This window comes from Lichenostomus cassidix, chromosome 24 (genome assembly GCF_008360975.1).
Source record: "Lichenostomus cassidix isolate B80296 chromosome 24, HeHo_3.0, whole genome shotgun sequence".
Lineage (NCBI taxonomy): Eukaryota > Metazoa > Chordata > Aves > Passeriformes > Meliphagidae > Lichenostomus > Lichenostomus cassidix.
The window spans coordinates 6,656,723-6,678,958 of NC_139504.1; the positions used below are offsets into that span (position 1 = coordinate 6,656,723).

The 22,236-nt window shown below is 60.5% G+C and overlaps 1 protein-coding gene across 19 annotated transcripts; it reads left to right on the forward strand.

The window, feature by feature from the left end:
* Nucleotides 1-74: 74 nt before the first annotated feature.
* PHLDB1 (pleckstrin homology like domain family B member 1) lies at nt 75-21,522 on the forward strand. Of its 19 annotated transcripts, none has more exons than XM_085081845.1 (26): nt 75-167; nt 4,460-4,558; nt 4,998-5,121; nt 5,190-5,360; nt 7,222-7,347; nt 8,734-9,818; nt 10,650-10,892; nt 10,965-11,102; nt 11,228-11,365; nt 13,350-13,478; nt 14,732-14,887; nt 15,008-15,118; nt 15,279-15,368; nt 15,876-15,998; nt 16,750-16,887; nt 17,359-17,514; nt 17,892-18,059; nt 18,389-18,505; nt 18,586-18,703; nt 18,913-18,957; nt 19,359-19,650; nt 19,756-19,846; nt 19,928-20,074; nt 20,216-20,435; nt 20,512-20,597; nt 20,851-21,522. In XM_085081845.1, exons 2-26 carry the CDS (start codon nt 4,499-4,501, stop codon nt 20,989-20,991), a joined length of 4,413 nt encoding a protein of 1,470 aa, XP_084937971.1. In that variant the 5' UTR covers nt 75-167; nt 4,460-4,498; the 3' UTR covers nt 20,992-21,522. The 19 variants fall into 19 exon arrangements, with proteins under 19 accessions (XP_084937971.1, XP_084937972.1, XP_084937970.1 ...); XM_085081846.1 differs by lacking the exon at nt 75-167 and adding an exon at nt 2,492-2,761; XM_085081844.1 differs by lacking the exon at nt 75-167 and adding an exon at nt 2,492-2,731.
* Nucleotides 21,523-22,236: the final 714 nt, after the last annotated feature.

The following is a 22,236-nucleotide window of genomic DNA, read 5'->3' on the forward strand; positions in this document are numbered from 1 at the left end:
CTGGCTGCAGGTCGTGAGGTCCTTCCGGAGCCAGGACTGGTCACCCCTGGCCACTTGGGGGCGGGACGTGCTGACACCCGTTGGGGCGGGGACACGCCGAGGCAGGCAGTGGTGGACAGCAGAGTGGCGGCAGAGCCCGGGAGGGCTGTCGGAGCAGGGGAGTGAAGGTGAGCAACCGCTGGCAAGGGTGGGACCAGCCTCCTATTTGTGCCCCAGGCGACCACTGCCCTTGGGGAGCCTGTGGGGCTGGGGTCAGCGTGTCCTGTACCTCAAGGACCCCCAAGTGCTTCAGGGGCAGCTTTGGGATATGGTGGGGGCTACAGGAAGGGGCTCAGCTGCCTTGGCCCGTGTTGGGGCCAGGTGTGGGACATGTTGGGGCTCCCTGCTCCCTGGGGCGCCCTAGGAGGGGTGCAAGGAAGGAGCTGCAGACAGGGAAGTAGGAAAAACACAGCCATAAAACAAACCATTGCACAATGTTTTGGTGGTGTGTGGGTGGGCTGGGAGCTGGGTCCTGATCCAGTGGTCCATGCCAGTGGTGGGTTTGTTGGTGTGGGAGCCCTGAGAACAGCTTGGTGGGGGAAGGTGGCCAGACAAGGTTCTCCCATCCTCAAATTCTGCTGCAGCTCATGGCCAGTCACAAGAGGAGTTGGTGCTTGGCCTAAGGCCACCCCTGCTGTCTCTGACACTTCTTGGGGAGCCTGGGAACAGTACTGGCCTGGCTGAATGCTGCTCCGTGGCTGGACCTTGTTTACTCTAGCTTCCTGCCACACTCCTGCCACAGCCCCTTCAGCTGCTGTCAGAAAGCCAGAGGAATTTGGCAGTCCTAGAAGGTCCAGCTGCTGTGCTGAAGGCCCACTGTCTCTCCCACTCCTCCAGCTGCCCTGCAAGCCCCCAGCCCTCTCTGAGCATTAGGCAGGGGCTGCAGGGGGCAGGTTCCCCAGCTGAGCACCACAGGCAGTAACAAGACAGCACGGCCAGGTACTTTTTTGGTAACTCCTCGTACATTTGGGTTTGCTGTGGGATGCCATATGTTGGTACGTGTGGGGGCAGCAGGGCAGGGTGCTGTGCAGAGGGATGGAGCCACAGGACTGCATAGCAAGGGGTCCTTGCTGGGAGCCAGAAAGAGGAGAGTGATCAATGCCTGATTTGAAGAGGTGAGGTTCATCCCACCCCTCTCCCAGCAAACAAAGGGTTGGGTGACGGTTTCCTGCCAGGGGCTGGATTCAAGACCCACCAAACCCATCGTGAGTCATGGTCTCCAAGATGTCATTAGTGGGAGTTGCAGATGCTCCTTATTGAGCTGAACCTCTGGCCTGCAGGTGAGAAATTGTCATTTGATACGACAGCATTTTGAGGAGCAGTTCTCCATTGTGCAGTCTTGTGAAGGGTCTGGAGCTTGTGCCTATCTATGCTATGGTGTCCAGAGGCACAGGCTGATGTTGGGGTCAATGCTTGAGCTGCAGCAGTGGTTGGGTCTATGTATGGCTCACAGGCCCCTGGAGATGGCTCGCCTCGGGGAGTGCTGGGTGCAGTAGGCAGGGCAGCACACCCTTCCCGACCTGAGCACATGGTGAGCATCCACCAGTCTGTGGAGAGCCTGAAGCCTGATGCCAGCAAGGCCTCGGCCGGAGCACTTCCCGGGAGCGATGAAATCAGCGGGTGTGGCCAGGATTCCTCGGCTCCCGCTGGAGCTGTCTGGTGGCTGATTTATGGTGGTGTTATTGCCAGGATCATGGCGTTGTCCCAGCAACCGGCATGCGGCCCCCACCATCCCTCGTCCGGGTGAGATAGGGCTGGCTGAGTCTCCCCTGCTCAGCTGTCAGCCCCAGGCCAGGAGGCAGTGGCCAGGAGCAGGCCCCTCACTCGCCTCTTGTGCAGGAGACAGGCTCCCCCTTCTGAGCTGCTGGCCGAAGAGCCGGTTGTTTACCAGGGCTGAGGGTGTGGGAAGGGGTGAGCGCACCCTAAGTGCATTAGCAGATGGGGAGCAAACAGGCAGCCAAGTTGGCTGGAGGCTGCAACGCTCCACTGTGTGCACCCATTAGCTCAGTCACTCAGGCTTCCTTCCATGACTCACCCAGCCAGCCACAAGTGGGGATGAGAGGCCATGCAAGGGGGTGCCATGTGCCTGCCTCTGACATGCTGCTGCTGCATCCCAGCATGGCTGACACTGCATGGCATGGCCTGCCATGCTGCGCTCCTTCACAAGCATGGGCTGAATGTCCATCTTCTGGCCAGTGGCGCACAGTGCAGCTCTGGGGTCTGCTGGTACCTGAAGTGGGGTGAGTCAGGATGTGCTGTGCCCAGGCTGAGTCTGGGTGGGCAGCAGCAGGTCAGGCAGGAGTGGACCCCCAGACCACCCCTGCCCACATGGGCTTGGGGCAGGCAGGCAGATTGCAGCCTGTGGGCAGTGGGGTGCAGGAGCTCCCTGGAAGCACAGTGGGGCAGCATGTCTGTGTGCAGTCTGCACGGCATTAGGAAGGCCCCTGGGTGCAGGAAGACCGTGGGCTGTTTGGTGGTAACCGAGCCCGACCCCTTGGCATTTGCTGTCTTCACCGCTTCCCACGGCGGGAACAAGCAGCGCGTTCTGCAGGCGGTGGCAGGAGAAGAAAGGCCGCCTTGTCTGTCCTAGCAGTGGGGCGCCGGCTGGGGCAGCCACGCTCCCGCCCCGCATTCCTACAGCAGAGCCGGCTGGAGAGGGGCTGCATCCCCTGCAGGACGGGCTGAGGTAACGGTAGGCATTCCCTGAGTGTTGACGAGCCAGGTGAGGGGCTCTGATGGAGGCAATGCTGCGGGACTGGGGACATCGGGAAGTGGTGGGATGCCAGGGTTACCCTCCAGCACATGGGCAGGCAGGGCTGCCTGTGGGCTGGGGGGTGTTGGGTGGAGAATTTGGGCAGCCGGAGGTGGGCAGAACCAGAGACAATCCCACAAGTGGCTGGGATGGGGGCCCCGCCATGGTTCTCACCAGGTCTCACCAGTACAGCTGTGCTGGGAAGGGGTTAACACTGGTGCAAGATCCCACCCTGGCCCCGCTCCCTTCCTATGCAGCAGATTGGCCCCTCCTGGCTTTTCCTCCTTCCTGAACATTGTGACGGGACGTGGGTGTGAGTAAGGGGCAGGGGCTTGGCTGGGCTGTGGGGTCTCCAGATGCTGGGAAGTGCGGCACCCCAGTGCCTGGCGAACATGGACACCCTACCGCGAAGGGTCCCGCTCGGCGCCAGGACCAGGTGGCAGGTAAGGGAGAGCAGGGATCCTGCCTCGGCAGCTGGTGAGCACTCATGAACTGCTCTCGGGGTACCATATCTCTGCATCCCCCTGCCCCAGCTAAGCTGTCCTCAATCCTCACGTGGGTGTGGTTGTGGTCCCCATGGAGCCCTTGCTGTGGGGTGGCCAGTCTTGGTGTTGTAGGAGACGCCTGGGCTTCATCCCAGTCCTGGATCCCACGCCTGGTGTTTTCCGGCACTTCATTTTTTCCACAGTGTGTAATAGCCACTCACTCGCCCCCGCAGCTGAGCCCAGTGCTGGCCAATTGGGGAGGTCCCTCGCAGGGCTGGTGGGACAGTGGGCGATGCTGGTGGGAGCCGAGTCCGGGGCTCCTCCTGGTGGCCCCAGGACCGGCGTGCCCTAATGGGGATGGAGCACTTCCTATCTATACTGCCCAGGAAGGGTTAAGCCCCCATCAGCTAGTCCAGGGCGGAAGGGAGGGACATGGGGAGCAGCAGACGGTAAATTTAGTATCCCCGCAGCATCCCGACATGGCGTGAGCGCCGGGTGACGGAAATTGTTCCTTCTTGAGTTGCCTCCCACTCATGCAGAGAATGTGTGGCAGCATGGCTGCTCCATGGGTGGTGGCCCTGCCTGCCAGCCACAGGCCTGTGGGCCACATGGGCAGGAATACAGAGGACTCAGCCGGGCTTACGCACCATGAGCTGCTGCTGGGCTGCATGTGAGCAGAGGCGTGTGCCTGGGTGCCAGAGTTGGGCACTGGTGGCATGCACAGGGGTGCCCAGGTGTGCCATGCATGGCAGGTAGGTGTTGGTGGGGACAGCCAGATCCTGTGCTTTTGTGTCCTTTGCCACTGGCAGCTGCTGTCTGCCCCCAGCTCTTGGCATTTAAAGCATGCATTTCCAACACCATGTCGCCAAAACTGAGTCCATGTGCTGTTCTCCTTCCGGGACCGTGTCTTGTCCTCATGCCTGGCACATGCATGGGTCTCCCTGGGTGGATGGGGTTGTGTGCCTAGGTAGGATGCATGCCTTGACAGGCGGGGATGCTGACTGGCTTCAGGCAGCTGCTGACATGGTGAAGACAGGAGCTCAGGACAGTAATCCTCTTGGTGGCAAATGCTAGTTTGGAATGGCTAGGGTTTGTGGTCAGGTTGCTGCCTGGGATATGCAGGAAAAGTACATAAAGGCCGTGCTCAGTGTGGTCATTTACCATTCTCTCTTTCTTCTGGCAGCCTGTGTCTGGTACCATCCAACGTTTCCAAGAAGGTGCCATGGAGGCATCTGGCAGGACCCCCACCAGCCCAACCCACAGAGTCCAGACTGTCATCCAGGTGAGCACTCAGGATCACAGGACCTCTGCACTGTGGGAACAGAGGAATCCGGCTGGGAGGCCTCCTCTGCAGCCAGCCCTACCACTGGCACTGGAGCGGTCCTCCAGCCCCTCCTCAGTCTCAGCCAATCCTATTACGGGATCGCCAGCAAAGCCCATTGAGCTAAGAGGCTGGCAGCTTGGATCCTCTTAGATACAGCCCAAGCCCCAGGGATCTCCAGCTCCCGCGGCAGCTCACCTCTGCTTCCCGGGGTAGGGAGCACAGGCAGGAGAGCCCTCCTCTCCTGTGTCTTGCTGCTACACCGTCCTGCTGGCATTGTGGCTGTGCCTGGGCATTGACCCTGCCTATGTGGCCATTTTGGACCAGCCCAGCCAGGTGGGCAGTGCAGGGGACTGGGCTGCAGCTGCGGGAGCAGTGAGCGTCCCTTTTTCTCTTACAGAACAGCCCCCTGGACCTGATCGACACGGGCAAGGGGCTGAAAGTGCAAACAGAGAAGCCGCATTTGGTGAGCCTAGGCAGCGGCCGGCTCAGCACTGCCATCACACTCCTGCCCCTGGAGGAAGGTGAGTGCCAGGGGGTCTCCACGGGCACGCCGGTGGCAGAAACACTGAGACGCCCTCTCTACTGGCAGGGAGGACCACCATTGGCACAGCCGCGACAGACATTGTCCTTCAGGGCCCCGGGCTGGCGCCCCAGCACTGCTACATCGAGAACGTGCGAGGGACACTCACCCTGCACCCCTGTGGCAACGCCTGCGCCATCGACGGTGTGCCACTCCAGCGGCCCATGCACCTCACCCAAGGTAGGAACGGGCTGGGGTTCACCGGAGCATTTGCCCGTGGAGTTGTGCCGTTGAGTATTGGGGTGTTTGAGGAGCCATCCGGTAATTGCATATCCCAGCTGGCATACTCCTGACCTCTGTGCTGTGCGGTGGGAACCTGCCAGGTCATGGCACAGTTTGAGAGTTGGCTTTGGTGTGTGCATCAAGTGAGGTGGGAAGGGAGAGAGCCGGGCGGTCTTTGAAGAACAGCGGAGATGCTGAGCCGACTTTGGGAAGGGAGATGAGGAAAACACCTCGAGTGTCCTCCCGACGGATGGCTGCCGGACACTACCGGTCTGCCTGCGTGGCTGCAGGGCTTGGATCCGGCCGGCCCCCCACGGCCGCTCCCAGGGAGCGTGGACAAAGCCTCAGGCCCTTCCCACGCCATCCCCGCCCCACCACAGCCCGTGTCTCGTTTCCCGGGGAGGACCCTCGGGCGGGGCGGCTGAGGCCCGGCCCCCCGCCCCTCCCCGGGGGCGGTGCGGCGCTGCCCGGGCGGTGGCGGCGGCGGCGAGGTGAGTGGGGTGCTACCGACCACGCGTGTTCGCGCCGGGCGAGGGGTTCGCTCCCGTTCCTCCGCGAGTCACAGAGCCCCAGTGCCCCCCGCAGGCGGTGGCGCTGCGGCCCCCCCGCGCCCGCCCCCGTCCCTCCCGGGGAGGGGGGGACCCACCCGCGTGGGCGCTGCCGCGGGCGTCCCCGCGGGGGACAATGGGAGCCACGTGGCTGCCGGAGAAGGCTCCAGCGCGACGGCCCGCGGAGATCTCCCAGGTCCTGCCGACCCCACAGTAGGCAACGAGGGCCATGGCGGGTTGCGGGGTGCCGGCGGGGGTCACCCCGCGGGGGCAGACAGGGACACGACAGAGCAGGGACAGCATCTGTGCAGGGGCACAGCGGGATGAACTGCGGGGCTGTCAGGCCGACGCTCGGGGTGCAGTTTGGTGGTTACTTGCTTTGCCGGGGCGACCTGTGGCTTCACTGGTGCCGGCACGTGGGGAAGGCGCAAGGTAGTGATGCATCTCTCCGGAGAAGCCGTTGCCAGGCTGGGCGTCTTCATTGCCCCCTGGCAGGCAGGATGCCCTCGTTGAGCCAGGGTGAGCAGGACTCCGTCCCGCCCTGGTGCTCAGGCAGGGGAACCAGGCCCCCGCAATGCCATTTAATCTGTACTGCCTCTCGCTCATCTTGCTGTGAGCTGGGCTGCCGGGTGCTCCAAAAAACACCCGTCAATTCAGGGTGACACCCAGCCCCCAAAAATCCGTCCCCTCTGGCGAGGGATTTTCAGAAGCGGTTGTTGGTGCAGACTGAGCCTCTCCCCAGGGCCCTGGCAGGCACTTCAAAGTGGGGTGTGTCGGCAGCACCCTGCCTTCTAGCTACCTGATGCTCGCCGCTGCGAGCGCGTGCCTCCCCAGCACCACGGGCAGCAGATTAATGGACAGTGGGCAGTCCGTGGCTCCGCTTCCCTTCCTGAGTTGCCTTCCTCCTCGGGGCTGTTCGGCAGCCTTGCTCCAAGAGGGCTGCTGCTTTGGGCCAAGAAGAGACGCTTTGCAAGCAGGGACAGGAGCTGTCTTGTCTGCAGCTGGCAGCCACGCAAGCCCTGGAGTGCTGCCAACTCCCCCTCGGCCCCCAGCGGGGACCCCAGCTGTGCCTGCGCCTGAGATGTGCTGCCGGCAGCTGCCGGGGAGTGACCTGGATTTCAGCCTCCCCCTAAGCCTCTGCTGACAGCAGGAGCCCGCTCCTTTCCTGAGGGCACATCTTAGGGCCAGCAATGCCTGACTGCCTCCCTGCACTCTCTGGCACCACTCTGATATTGCTGGCTAGCAGCTGAACCTTCTCTTTCTCTCCCAAGGTTCCACCATCTGCCTGGGCCAGGCCACCTTCCTCCGCTTCAACCACCCTGCTGAGGCCAAGTGGATTAAGAGCATGATCCCAGCGGGGGGCAGAAGCCCAGCAGCTCTCTATGGGCTACCAGCAAGTAGGTGCCTCCCCTTGTCCCAGGTGTGGCGGAGCAGATGCTGAGGTACTCCATGACTCGTGCCATCAGCCTTCCCGAGTGCCCAATGCTCTCCCAGCCCTGTCCTGTTGCACTCAGGAGTGAGGCTCACACCTGCCTGCAGGTGTGCCATCCATCAGCTCACCATGGTACGACAGCTGCACTGGCATTTGTTTATGTCTAATGCCACGACAGAGAGGGTGACTGTGGGGGCACTGAGGCACGGCTTTCACTTCTTCCCAGCCTGGCCATGGCAGAGCCATCGCCCGTCGGAGCCCCCCCGACTGCCTGAAAGCAGTGTTTATGTGCTGGCGTGGCTGTGCTGGGGCTGTGAAGGCCATTTCCCTGGCTGCTGTCCTTCATCTCATGAGCTTATCTTGCTGTGTCTGCCTGTCTGTGGGGCGATGGGCCAGGTGCCAGAACTGTGCCCCGTTCCCAGGGATGTCCAAATCTCCAGTAGTGATCCCTGGGCTGGTAGCGCTTATCCCTGCCCCAACCAGCACGCCCTGGCACGGGGAGAGGAGCTTGGCCGCCTTCCCATGCCACGTGTGTGTTGAGAAGGCAGCATGCCTGCAGCTGGGGGACAGGAGGAGGGACACAGGGAGGTTCTGTGGCCAAGGAGCATCATGCAACCATGCAGCATCCTGTGTGGGCCCTGCATGGTCACTCTCTGCCATGCAAGACTGGGTGGGATCACACGGACAGGGCTGTGGCATATCTCTCCAGGCATGAAGGCACTGCCAGCTGCTGTGGGGGATCTGCTGGGTGCCAGGGGGTGACATAGCCTGGGTGGCACGCTGTCCTGGCTGGGCTCCGCGCCTGCTGTGATTCGCTCGTCCCCTGAGTGACAGGCACATCGGTGCTGCGCAGGGAAGACGGGGCAGCCCAGGCAGGGGCACCCTGGCCAGGGGTGCGGGGAGGCTGCAGGCAACGTCGCGGTGGGTCCAGACGCGCTGCAGGTCAGCAGCTTTTGGCTATTTCATCTCTGACCCCTTGCTGGGAAGCCAGAGTGTGCCGGGGGCAAGTGGTGGGTGCCAGTGGGTGGCACAGGCAGCTGCTCTTCAGGGAGTGGAGCTGGGAGCTGCGACGCAGGGAGGGTGGCTGGGCTCTGCTCTCAGGTTTCTGTCTCCTGGGTGATGGGGCTAGTGGGATTCCAGCCTCCTCCCTGGCCCAGCTCCCCAGCCGGAGTGGGAAAGGGTGGCAGTGGAGTGCAGGCAGCTCGGGGTGCAGGGAAGAGGGGCTGCAACCCAGCTCTGACTCTGCAAGGAGGTGTGGAAGAATGATGCCAGGCTGCTCCGTAGGGCCCAGCTCAGGCAGGGTCTGCAGCAGTCACACCACACTGATGCCTGCTCCGGTGTTTCCCTGCAGAATCCGATGCCCTGGTGAATGGTGGCCACCAGCTGTCAGACCGTGGGTGTCACAGCCACAGCTCCCTTGTTAGCTCCATTGAGAAGGACCTACAGGACATCATGGACTCACTGGTGCTGGACGAGTCAGCATCCCCCGGCATTCAGAAGCCACCTGCCCACAGCCGATCCCCCCTCTCCCCTGTGGTGAATGGGAGTGGGTGCTGCCTCCTGTCCCCTCCATTCAGCCCTGGGGCTGCCTCGGGGTGCTCCAGCTATGAGAACTTCTCTCCCCTCTCCTCCCCAGCCAGCAGCAGCAGCTACACCAGCCCTTCACTCAGCAGCCAAGAGCAGGTCCCAGCTGTGCCCCCTCTCGTCCCACTTCGTTCCTCCAGCTACAACCACACTGTGCAGCCACCCACTCTGCCTGGTGGAGGTTCCAGTGAGCCTTGGCCAGCTGAGAGGCTCGGGGACCAGAAGGCGGGCAGCCCGCAGCTGACACCCAGGGTGGTGCCACGGCCACGGGTGGCCCTGCAGGAACGGCCCCCCAGTCCCTTCCGGGAGCCACGGGACTCTCTGGCCCCTAGTCGGCAGCCCACCAGCAGGGCAGTCCCAGAGGCCCGGCTGCAGCCCCCCGAGAGCCCACGGGTGGCCCGGAGGAACATGGAGAGCATGCGGGAGCTGCCTCCCCTGAGCCCGTCCTTGTCACGCCGGGCTGCCAGTCCCCGGGTGGCCCCTGACACTCCCTCCCCACAGCCCCGGCTAGGCAGGGAGGTGCCTGGCAGTCCCCGTGCCAGGCGCAAGGGCCCAGAAGAGCTGAAAGGTGCTGGTGGCCCTTCACCCCCACTGCTGGCAGAGAACCCCACGCGCCGTCCCAGCTTCAGCACTTGCCTGAGCCCAACATATGGGCTGGGCTCCCCAGCTGTGCCCTCGCCCCGCCAGAGCCCCCGCTCCCCCAGGAAGCGTTTGGGGGACCCACGGCTGCCAGTGGGGTCCCGGGAGCGCAAGAATAGTATCACTGAGATCAGTGACAACGAGGATGAACTGCTGGAGTACCACCGGCGGCAGCGGCAAGAGCGGGTTCGGGAGCAGGAGATGGAGCGCTTGGTGAGCCTTGGGGCCGGGAGGGAACACATTGGAGTGTCGGGCACCCTCTTTGCAAATATGTTTTGTCATTTGCTGCTTTAAAACCTGGCCTTTGCTTCTTGGGTATTTGCCACAGCTGCCAGGCTGCCAGCTCATCCAGGGGGATTATGGCCAGGAGCAGCCATTGGCGCTCCGCAGCTCTCTGGGAATACAAAGCCCCCAGCTTGCAGCAGCCTGTGGAATCTGGTGGGGCTGGCATGGCCCCAGGGCTACCAGCCAAAGTGGTGGTGCCCCTGCCTTTGCAAAACCGTGGTCATCCTCTACTGCGTGGGACTGGGTGGGATCACACAGACAGGGCTGCAGCACATCTCTCCAGGCATGAAGGAGACACATCTTGTCCATCCCTGCGAGGGCCCATCTGTTGGTGGTGGTGCTGCCATGGCTCTGTGGGCATTGCATCTATATTTAGGGCTCATGGAGTTTTTATGGAGCCGGCATCTGCCTGGATGAGGTTTGCCGTGTCTCTGCCAGTCTAGCAGGCCAAGCTGCCAGGGCCTTGTTTGCTCAGCCCTGACTCACGCCTGGCGCAAGCAGCCTGAGTCACTGCCTGGAAATAGCGGAGGCGCTCGGCAGCTGGCACTGCTGCCTGTAATTAGTCTGTCTCCAGCTCCCAGCACATCGCGTGCCTGGCTCTGGTGTGGGGTCGAGCCAGCTGCATTGCACTTTGTAATGTCACCCACCCATCCCTGCATGTGGGCCCTTATGCTGGTGGCCATCATTGGCACAGGGTTCCTTCTGCTCCTGCCACAGCATGTGCTGGATGGGTACCTTGCTGACCATTCTTCCCCACAGGAGCGGCAGCGCCTGGAGACCATCTTGAACCTCTGTGCTGAGTACACCAAGACAGATGGCACTGAGCCAGGCAACACGCATAGGCTCCTGGCTGGTGACACAGATGCTGGCCGGTGGGTGCCCAGAGGTGCCGCGGCTCTGGGCCATACTGTCGAAGAGCTGCAGCAGAGGGAGAGCCTGGAGAGGTCAGATGAGGAGAACCTGAAGGAGGAGTGCAGCAGCACTGAGAGTACCCACCATGAGGTAAGGGGACAGCTGTGCCGTTCTGCTCCATGCCATGGTGCACTCTGCCATGCCAACCATCCCTTTCCACAGCACGAGAAGCTGACAGGCCCCCGGGCCAAGGAGGCACAGCGGCTGGAGGAGGAGCGCGCCAGCGTTCTTGGCCGCCTGGACCAGCTGAAGGGCCGTGTCAAGGAGCTCGAGCAGCAGCTGCAGGAGACCTCACGAGAGGTGAGGGGTCAGGGACAGTGCTGGGTCCCCTGCTGCTTGCCGCCCTCACTAGTCAGCACTGAATCCTAAGGGTATGAGCTAGATCCAGCTGGAGCAGCCATTCTGACATTACTTTGCCTGTCTAGGCAGAGATGGAGCGAGCACTGCTCCAGGGTGAGCGGGAATCAGAGGTGATGCGGCTGCGGCAGGAGCAGGAAGCAGTGCAGCAGCTGCAGGAGAAGCTCTCCAGCCTGGATGCCAGCATCCGTAAGGAGCGGGACAAGGTGAGCCCAGTCACAGGTTCCCATTGTCACCAGCTGTGCCATACCCTCCGTGGCCCTCACAACCAGTGCCACAAGGCCTCACGCTGCAGCATTCCTCTGCGGACATGTTCTCCAGACCCTGAGCTCCGCAGAGGCTTTGGGGAGCAGCCCCTCTGGTTTGCGTTGTGGGGGAATCTGTCTGTCTGCCTGGGGTTGGTCAAACAGCCCTGCCAGAGTACAGCAGGGCCAGTGCTCAGGAAGCACTGCAGCTGCTGCCTGTTGCTCTGGCAGGGAGACTGGTGTGAGGCTTTCTGGATGGCTGCTGCCTGTGGTGGGCAATGCCCAAGTAGGGGCCTTGGCACTTTGCATTGCCTGCCCTTGCTAGGGAGCTGCGTCTTAGAGCACCTTCCCGTGTGATGGCAACTGTTGCTGTAGTGTTCAGCTTGCTGGAGGTAGCTGGGAAACCACTTGCAGGTGTTTAACTTGGTGGCTTAGGAGGGGGTCCTGGCTCCCTTCCCTTGATGTGGTCTGTGGTGCAGTTACTGCCTGCAAGGCACCTGTGATGCTGTGTGTGTGGCACATTTGTCCCAGGTGCTGGTTGCTGGCTATTCCACAGCCTTGCAGGCAGTGTGGCATGGCCTTGAGCAAGCTGCTCTGCAGCAGGAGAGCTGCTGGGATCTGGTTCCCTGCTGCCTGAGACCGTCGTCTCCGTGCAGCCTATGCCGGGGTCCCACCAGCAGCTCTGTGCCACTGTGGTGTGGCACCAGTGTCCCTTGGGGTCTGGCCAGGCCCATGGCTGTGGGTGCCAGGGCTGTCAGGGTGTCTGTGGCCAGGCAGAGCGGCCATTGGTGCCTGCCAGCGGTGCTCCAACAGCATTTGGGATGTTTGTTCTGGGGTTGGTATTCCAGCCCTATGTAGGCATCTACTGTAGCCAGGGACAGCCTAGTGCAGAGACAGGAGAGGAATGCAGGGAAAGCCCTCTCCCAACCTCTCTGCTGACCTAACTGCCTGCTTTCCTAACCCACCTGCACTACTCGCACTAACAGTGCCTGCTCAGAACTCTGCCATCACCTCTGACATCTCTGCATGTCCAGGAGCCCCCAGGCAATCCACAGCTCCTCACCTGGGGCTCCTGCCTGTGCTAGCCCTGCCTCCCTGCCAGCATGTCCCCTCATAGCCCTTTTCATGATCTCCCATCTCTGTGTGGAGCAGAGGGTTCCTTGCAGCAAGCATTTCTCAGTGCCGAGCCCTTGTAAGGTGCTGCCAGAGCTGTGGGAGGTGGTTCCCCTATGCCAGTCTCATGTTGCTGGCCCCATTTTACTGCTCCCGTGGCCATGAAAGGGAGGGCTGGGGACCTTTCCCCCTCATCCCAGCCCCAGGAGCAAGTGTCTGCTCTGCTGCTGACTTATCATAGCCTGAACATCTCTTGCTGGACTACAGCCTTCTGTTTTCACTGCTGCCCCATGGGCAACCCTCTCCTTCTAATGGATGAGGGTGGTCCATGCCCTCAGGCTGCATTCAGGGCCGGCAGTTCCTAACTGGCAGTATCCTGAGCAGCAGTTAACAAAGCCAGTTAGTGGTTATTCAGAGTATACGTGTGATGTGCAGGATTGGGATGACTTTAACCATGATGTCAGCATTGATCTTTTTGCTGCCTGCAAGTTTGTTTTTGGAAACACAAAGCTGAGGTCAAGGGTTGGCTGTGACCCCTCTAACACTGCCCAGCCCTGGCTCCTGTGCCTCTTGATCTCTCAATCCCCCTGTAGCTGCCATGATGCTCCTTCTCCTGAGCCCCCTCTGTCTTCAGCAGAGCCCCTCTCTAACTCATAGCTTCTGCATGGCGCCCATTTGAGAAGTGTATTTTCTCTCTTCTTCCCTTTCTTTTTTCTTTTCTATTTTTTTTTTTTTTTGTTTCTTTGTTTGGTTTTTTTCCTGGTTTTTTTTTTTTTTGGTGGTTTTTTTTTTTTGGTGTTGTTTTGTTTTGTCTTGTTCTCCCCTGATTCAGGAAAGGGCAAAGATTGATGCTGAAAGGAAGGAGCTAGAGCAACTCCAGGCGCTTTACCATGAGTCGAAGAGCCACCTTGATAAGTGCCCCGAGTCAATGCGGGAGCAATTGCGGGAGCAGATGCGAAGGGTCAGTGTCTCCCCCCACCCCTCCCGGACCATGGCCCGCCTCCCTCCGCTCCAGCTTAGGCCAGCTCTTCCCTGCCAGCTGGGGCTGCACTGGGAGCGTCGCACCCGGGCTGGAGGCGGTTGGCACCGGGCACCACTGTCCTGGTAAGCTTGCCGCTTGCCTGGGCCCAGGGCACGGGGCTGGCTCGGCAGAGCTTCTCGGGACCAGCTTGGCAGAGCTTCTCGGGACCAGCTTGGCAGAGCTCCTCAGGACCAGGCAGGGCATGAGCATGGACCCTGCCCTGCAAAGGAAGGCAGGCTGGGGAGTCCTGGGGGCTGCTAAATCCTCATCTGGCTGCCTCCAGCTATTTCCTGAGAATGTTTATTTACACAGTGATGTTGATTTATGTTATTGCTACTCCTCAGCATTTTTTCCTATTATCTGGTATTTTCTGGAAGCAGCTGACTTTCCCCAGCCCATGGCTGGTGCCTACCCAGATAAACCCACATTTCCACAGTCTGCTCCAGCCAGGCACCTACATACTAGATGAGGTTCTGGTGTATAGTGGGCAAGGGGGTGATGGAGCAGTCTCTGTGTGTGGGAGCCCTCAAAGGCAACCACATCAGCACTGTGCCACAAGAGCCCTGGCTGTCCAGCTCAAGGAGCAGGCTGAAACACATCTGTGTGGGTGCATGGTACAATGGCTGCCAGGGTAGCATGGGTAGGCCCAGAGCTGAGTGCTGCCATGTGCTGTTGGTGCACAAAGGCTGGAAGGACACACAGGAGTTTGTCCAGCATGGAGCCTGTCTGTGGCAGCTTTGCCACCTGTAGGCTTGGTGACACAGTGTTGCGTGTTGGTGGTTATGCCAGCACATGGTATTTTGCCACCTGTCAGGGCAGTTTTAGCCCATATGTGGTTCCAGCAGAGGCAGCTGGTCTCCAAGGGCTGGTGAAGCCCCTGGCTGTGACGAGCTCATCTCATGGGGGTGACTGCTCTGTCCTGGCCAGTTCTGGGTGCCTCCATTGCCTTCTCCTGATAGCAGATACTCCTGTCAGAATCTCTTATGTTTCTGGTGCCCAGCAGAAAGCAAAACTGCCTGCCTGCCCACACCAGGCACAGGGGACAGGCTTGGCCACAAGCTCTTGTTCCTGGCTGGCACCAGTAGGATGTGGAGGCATTGCAGGAGGTTTAGCTCAGGGAGACCTACCTGCAGGATGCGGAGGTGCCCATCCAGTGGGACTGATCCACTCACAGTGCTCTTGTGTGTTCAAAGGAGGCAGAAGCACTGGAGATGGAGGCCAAGCTGTTTGAGGACCTGGAGTTTCAGCAGCTGGAGCGGGAGAGCCACCTTGAAGAGGAGCGTGAGGCACGGGGCCAGCAGCTCCTGCAGAGCAGGGCCGAGTGCAACCGTAGCATCGCCCGCAGGAAGGTAGGGGTAGAGGGGGCAGTAGTTCCGGTGTGTTCGGGCTATGCCCCACAGGTCTGGCATGGCCAGGCTGCATCCCATGGCTCACCAGTGGCCAGCTCATCTCTGCTGTTGGCTCCCCAGGAGCGGGTGGCTGCCCTGGATGCCCAGGCTGCCCAGATTCAGCTTCAGAGTGCCCAGGAGGCTGAGCGCCTGGCCAGGGAGCGGAGCAGCATCCTGCAGCTCCTACAGAAGGTAAGGCCATGACTGTGTGTTCCTGAGAGTGCTCAAGGTAGGGGCAAGATCATGCCAACTCTTGCCAAGTTGCTGGCAGGCAGGCTGAGCTTGGGGGGGGTGACTGACCATGGGATGCCAGTAACCATCAGCTGCCTCTGACCTGTCACCCCATGCACAGGAGAAGGAGAAGCTCATGTCTCTGGAGAGGAGATACCAGCTCGTCACAGGTGGCAGGAGCTTCCCCAAAATGTCTTCGGCTCTCCGAGAGGTAAATGAGTAGAGGGGGCTATCGTGCTTAGAGCTGCTCTCCTAAGCTGCTTTCGCCAGTGAGAATGCATCTTGTGCACCACCAGCTTTGCTGTGCAATGGTTCCTGTGTTCCCAAGTACTTCTGACCAGAGCCAGGTGCTTCCAGCTGGTTGAAGTCTCTCCATGGGCTGCAGAAGTTGGGAGGGAGGGAAGGAAATGCAACAGAGCAGCACATGGGACAGCACTGCCTGGGGTCCCATCCTTGCTGGCGAGCAAGCATGGGGTTGTCTTGGTGCTGGTACAGGGGACTGTTAGGTGGAAGTGAGTTGCCCCATTACCCTGCTTGTGGCTCTGAATGGGGAGCCAGAACCATGATGCCCTTGGGGGCTGCGGTGTTGCCTGACCTGCTGCTGGGAAGAGGCATAGGATGGCAGAGTCCCCTCGTGCCTGCCTGCAGTGGGACTACTGCTGCTGTCACCTTTTTTGTCTGTGCCCACCTTGTCTGCGTGATCTTTACCCTTCAACAGGAGACCCTCCACATCTCAGAACCTTATGAGCTGTTGGAGGGAACTAAGCCCCTGAGCCCCCTGCCAGCAGCAGCTGCCTCCTTAGCTTCTCCTGCCACCTGCTCCTACCCCAAGGCACAAGAGGTAACTAACTAGAGAGACTAGCTGCATGTGCTTGCTTGCTTACCCCTCCGTGGCCAAGACTGCTTCTGTGCACGAGTGTCACCCCCAGGCAGCAAGGCAGCCCCATGGCAGCGTGACCGGGGCATTTATCATATAGCTCTCTGGCAGCTGTGCTCATTAACACTCAGTCCCTGATTCCAGGTGCTCTCCTGAGTCTGCTGGGCATCCCAGCTCCTGCTGCTACCCTCTGTTTTAATCTTGGCGCAGCACTGTGGGACACAGGCATCCTTGTGCTTCCCCCTTGCGCACTGCTTGCCATCTGGCTGGGCACCTCCTGACAGCATCCTGTAGGGTCCTGCCAGCCTGGCTTTTCCAAAATAAGAGCAAGTCCCCAGCTTTAGCGTGTTTGGTTCAGAAAGGACGAGGAAGTGGATTTTAAGCTGGCTCAGCACAGCTTGAGGTGCCTCGTCCAGTGCTGTTGCACTGAGGAGGACTTGTGGCCAGGGACTGTGGAAGACCCTGAGGCGTCCCTTTCCCTTGTAGGCACTCAGCAATGCCGTGCTGAAGGCTGGAGCAAGATGGGTGCCAGCACACCCAGTCCAGCTTGAGCACCATGTTTCTCACATGGTGCTGCACACTGGGGACACCATGGGCAGCAGGGTAGGGCTGGGGAGGCATGCATCCACAGGGAGGTTTGCTCCTACTATGCAGTCAGTGCCATGATGCCAGCACATGGGTCTAACTCTTCTTCTCCCTTGCCGTGGATTTCTAGGAGTACATGAGGCTGTCTGACGTTTTCAGGTTCTGCAGTAATGCACACGGCCCCAGCCTGGACACTAAAGCTTCTGCTGCTGCCCCTGCTGCTGCTCAGCGCTCTTTCTTGCTTGCTGTACCTCCCACAGCTGATGAGGTACCTGCCCCAGAGCATGCTCGGGTTTGCTCCCTTGGGTTGCCCACTGCATAGCAGGCAGTGAGGAAGCTGCGGACATGCAGCCTCCCCATGTGCCTGGTGCTTGGAGCCCACATCTCTCTGGGGTTAGGACACTTGTCTGGCTGCTGCTGAGTGGGGAGCAGAGGCTCAAGTTGCCCAGTCTCCTTGCTGGGGTGCACTTCTTGCCTGCTCTGGATGTAGTGGCAGGGTTCAGGAGCAGAGGGGGCACCCAGCCGTGGGAGGGTGGCCCTTTGTCTGTTGGATGCAGTCCTGGCTGCTTGTCCCAAGCAAGGAGGATGACCCGGTGCCCAGCATCAAGGCGGCTGCAGCACCAACTGCTTTTCCTCCCAGGACAATGAACCTTCCTTTGGGGGTTGGACCTGCTTGCTCATTCCTCTGTGCCTACTTGCACAGAGGTTCTTCTGGTTTAATCTGCTTCTCTCTGCCCAGTATGTGACCATTGAGCAACTCTTGGGTATCCTGGGCAGCCTCCACACCCCTGCTGATTCCCTGCTGGGCTGTACCCATCCGGCTCCTTCATCCTCAGGCTGTGCTCCTCCTCTTCTTCCTCTTCCATCTCTCCCTTCTCCCTTCGTCTCTGCAGAGGTTGGTGCCCCATTTCCCTCCCTTTGGCCCCTTGCAGTCTCCCTGGGAGGTGATAGGGATGCACAGGAAGGGGTGAGCTGCAGATGAAGCTGAGCAGCAGCTCGGGCTCTTGACAGTCCACACACCCCTGGCTGTCCTGCCTGCTGCTCCACTGACCCCAGGACAGGGGAGTCTTTGTGCTTGATCACTTCTCACGTTCTCATGAACAAAGCTGCTGGGACTTAGCCAGGGAGTGCGCAGGATCCCCAGGGGTCTGCACGTCAAGTTCTGGGGGAATGGTGCAGGCACAGGCAGGGATGCTCCAACCTCTTCTCTGTGCATCTGTCCCTCTTGCTGCATTTGTCCTTCATCCTTTCTCATGCAGCCTCTCTCTCCAGATGGAGCAGCAGCTGTTGGGAGGCCCCGTGTGTCTCCCAGCTCTTGATTTAGAGAAGTGGTACCAGGAGGTTATGGCTGCCTTTGAGACCTCCTCTTCCTCTGTCTCTCCTTCTGCTTCCCCTCCTCCACTTCCAGCTAAAGCTCACTCCTCTCACAAGGCTCTCCAGGTAATCCTGGCTCCCTACTGCCAAGGCTCAGGCTTTGTGGCCACTGGTTGCGGCAAAAGTGGGGCAATGTGGGGATGTTCCTGTGGACCCTGTATCCTGAGTGCTGCCAGTGCCCTGGGTGCCACAGCAGGCAAAGGCAGAGCAGACATGCAACCTAAGGCAGGCAATCTTTGCCTCCTCTTGCTTGCACCCCTGCAGGGTGGCAGCGACAACAGGGCAGGATCTGGGGAGGGTTAGCAGGGCCAGCCCTGCTGACAGATGAGCCATCTGTCCAGGGGAACTTCTGCAGTTCCCCCATGTCTCTCTCACCTCTGTGTCTCTGTGCTCAGGTCTATCGTGCAAAAACAGAAGGTGGTGCTGGTGTCCTCACCCCTCAGATGAAGAGTGGCATCCCCTCGTCCTCGCAGCTCAACCTCTCTGTGCTGGGGCGCAGCCCCTCACCCAAGGTATGGCTGCCAGGGGGACCCAGGCATCTTGGCCATGGCTCACACATGCCTGGTGCCAGCCCCCATCCCCATCCTTGCAGCTGACCACCTGCTCTCCCGCCCAGGGCCCCCCAAGCCCGGCGGGCAGCCTGTCCCGCAACCTGGTGGCCACGCTGCAGGACATCGAGACCAAGCGCCAGCTGGCCCTGCAGCAGAAGGGTGAGCTCTGGCTCTGTGTCCTGGCTCTATGGGTTGGTGGGACTTCGGGAGACACTATCCCCGCTGCCACTTGGGCAATGGAGAAGAGAGCCTGGCTGAGGGTGGCAGCAGCAGCAGTGCTCCGGTGGGATGCGGTGCCTCTCTCACAGTCTCTTGCTTTTCCCCCATCTCTTTCCTCCTGACCCCTCCACCTGATGACCCGTCTTCAGCTGAGCTGCTCCCAGCAGAGCCCTTGCAGCCGGGCGATCTACCAGGTAGAGATGTGGGGTGACTTGGACTGCCTAGAGCAGCCCAGAGGCAGCAGCATGGCTGTTTGCTGGCACCTTCTGCCATACTTAAGAGTGGCATGACAAGTCCAGGACCCCAGGTGCCTCTCAACATCTGCTTAGGGACAACCCTATGTATCCCTAACCTGCTAATGCTTTGCCCAGCCTGTTCCTACCAACTGGCGCATGTGCCCCCTGCTCCTGCCCAGACAGATTGGTGTGCTTGCCAGAGAGTTGTGACAGCAGCTCCACCTCTTCCCCTGCCATGCCTACCTGGCTCCAGTAGTGCCTGTAGTCTCTTCTCCTGCCTGTGCTACCCCCTCACCCACCATGCTGTGGCACTGAGTGTGGCACATTAAACTTGATGTTGTCATCTTCCTATGGCACAGGTCAGCAGGTGATTGAGGAGCAGAAAAGGCGACTCGCAGAGCTGAAGCAGAAAGCAGCTGCTGAGGCGCAGTCCCAGTGGGAAGCCCTGCATGGGCAGCCCCCCTTCCCCACTGCCTTCCCCCGGCTCATGCACCACTCCATCCTCCACCACCACCGTCCCCATGGTGCTGGGACCCGGGCTGAGGAGCTGGACCACGCATATGACACACTCAGCCTGGAGAGCTCAGACAGCTTGGAGACCAGCATCTCTATCGGCAATAACTCTGCGTGCTCACCTGACAACATCTCCAGGTAACCCTGGGGCCAGCTGATATGGCTAGAGAACAGCCTGCTCTGCTGCTGTGATGCTGGCTCAAGGTCCTTCCTGCTGGGGCAGCAGCTGTGGATGTCTTGCAGTGCCAGCGGGATGGAGACAGGGAAGATTGAGGAGATGGAGAAAATGCTGAAAGAGGCAAATGAGGAGAAGTCGCGGCTGATGGAGTCCCGGGTGAGTGGGGACACCAGCACCATGGCTGGATGGCAAGCAGGTCTCTAGTTGTTGGGGCTGAGTCTCTCTGCGTGCTGGCAGGAGCGGGAAATGGAGCTGCGTCAACAGGCGCTGGAGGACGAGCGCTGGCGCCGGGAGCAGCTGGAACGCCGACTGCAGGATGAGACTGTGCGGCGACAGAAGCTGGTGGAGAAGGAGGTCAAGCTGCGGGAGAAACAATTCTCACAGGTGTGAGATGGGCTTCCATCCCCCTCTCCCAGCCTGGACAGTGAGGCACACCCTGTTTGCAACAGATGTCCCAGCTCCCACTGTGGGGACGTGGTTCTTGTCATCATTGGTGGGCTTTGCAGGGCTATGTTGCTTTTGCAGGCTCGTCCCCTGACACGGTACCTCCCCATCCGCAAGGAGGATTTCAACCTGCGGTTGCACATTGAGTCCTCAGGCCACAGCATTGACACCTGCTACCACATCATCCTGACAGAGAAGATGTGCAAGGGCTACCTGGTCAAGATGGGCGGGAAGATCAAATCTTGGAAGAAGCGCTGGTTTGTCTTTGATCGCATGAAGCGCACCCTCTCATACTACGTGGGTGAGTCCCTATGCCGCCTTGTGTCCCCTCCCTGTGCCATCGCCCATGGTTGACAATGGTTCCTTCTCTTGGGCAGATAAACACGAGACAAAGCTGAAGGGTGTTATCTACTTCCAAGCCATTGAAGAGGTTTACTATGACCACCTCCGCAGTGCTGCAAAGGTGAGAGCCTGGCATTGCCACTGCTTTGGTGTCTGCTGGCGTCCCTGTTCTCCTTCGTTGCCCTCTGTCACGCAGGTAGGAGGTACTAGGGCAGAGTGTGCCAGGGATGCTCCTGGAATGGTCCATGGCCCCTGATGGTGCCAGGTCCAGGGCACCAAGGGCAGGACCCCAGTGCTGGGCTTTGTGGGGGAAAAAGGAGGGGATTGCTGCTGCTCAGAGGGAGCCAGAGTGCTGATTCCATCCTCCCCTCCAGAGCCCCAACCCTGCGCTCACTTTTTGTGTCAAGACCCACGACCGACTCTACTACATGGTGGCACCCTCGGCTGAAGCCATGCGCATCTGGATGGACGTCATTGTCACTGGGGCAGAGGGTTATACCCAGTTCATGAACTGAGGAGTGGTGCTGCACACTCCAGATCCACCAGCTGGATGGACTCCTGAGCATCCCAAGCAGTGAGGAGCTCCTGAGGGGGCCGCGGTCCCTGCTGCGCCTCATGCCAAGGGCAGTACACCATGGTCGTGGACCTGCATTGAGCCCAGCTGGGTGGTACCAAGGGTTGCCTGCTCAGGCAAGGGAATAAGTTTTTTTATGTTGATTTTTTAAAAACAAACTTTATCAGAACAATATCAAAGTGCTAAACGTAAAAAGTTGCCAAAGAACTGCTGGGGCCTGAGCTTTCTGCCTTGGGGACATGCTAGTTTTGAGGCTGATGCTGATAGTTGCTGCCTCAGTGTTCCAGGGAAGGAGATGGTGAGGCCATGCTGTGCTGCCAGCTGGCCCCATGCAGTCAGGATCCCCCACTGTGGTAGACTCAGACCCCTCTTTGTAAACCTTTTGTAACTTCGGATCGTTGTCCCCCCTGGGCCGGGCCCAGATGAGGATTGTGGTGCGGACTGCACAGTCATAAAGCATTTCGTGAACCAGGCTGTGCCTTCTGTATGGCCGCTGGACTGGCAGCACGTTCCAGACTGACCAGACTCTGTCCCTGGGCCGGGGGGACGGACGGGGGGCACGGGGCAGGGGCTGAAAGCCCCTTGGAGCTCACTGGGAGTGAGCTGAGGGGCACGGGATCGTGCCTCCGAGATCGTGGGAGCAGCAGGAAAGTGCAGGGGGCAGCAGCAGAAAGCGACAGAACAGGGGGACGGGGCGGGGTCAGTGGAAGGGGCGGAGCCCGAAAAATGGGCGGGTCTGGGGATGCGCTGGGCTGGGCTGAGTCCAGTCGAGCCGGGCCAAACCCGAACCGAACCCGAGCCATGCCAAAACTGCGTCAAGCCAAAACCGGGGGCGGGCCGAGCTGAGCAAAGGCGGCACCGGGGCGGGATATGGGGGCGTGGCTTGTAAAGGGGCGTGTTTCGGTGGCGGCTTGGCCGCGATGCGCCTCTCGGCCGCCAAGGGGCGCACACGGTGCAGGCGGATCGCACGTGGCTCGGTTGCTGTGCGGCGTGCGCGCAAGCGCACGCGTGTCGCCAGCACGCGCGCCGCTCAGGCCGACCCCGGCGGCCCCGCCCCCGAATCTCTCGGCCAATGGGGCTGCGGTTTCCCTGTCCTGACTGCTTCCGACTTCCCCCGACGTGGCCCAATGGACGCGCGCGCGCCGCGGGATTGGCGCGCGGGGCTGGCCCTGGCGGCCGCGCCAAT

What these genes read in the sequence shown, in the direction of transcription:
- PHLDB1 (XM_085081841.1), top strand. Translation starts at nt 3,148, where the DNA reads ATGCTGGGAAGTGCGGCACCCCAGTGCCTGGCGAACATGGACACCCTA. An exon ending in TCCGTAAGGAGCGGGACAAG is followed by an intron (nt 11,366 to 13,349) that starts GTGAGCCCAGTC and finishes CCCCTGATTCAG; the next exon opens with GAAAGGGCAAAGATTGATGC. An exon ending in GCTGGCCCTGCAGCAGAAGG is followed by an intron (nt 18,704 to 18,912) that starts GTGAGCTCTGGC and finishes ACCCGTCTTCAG; the next exon opens with CTGAGCTGCTCCCAGCAGAG.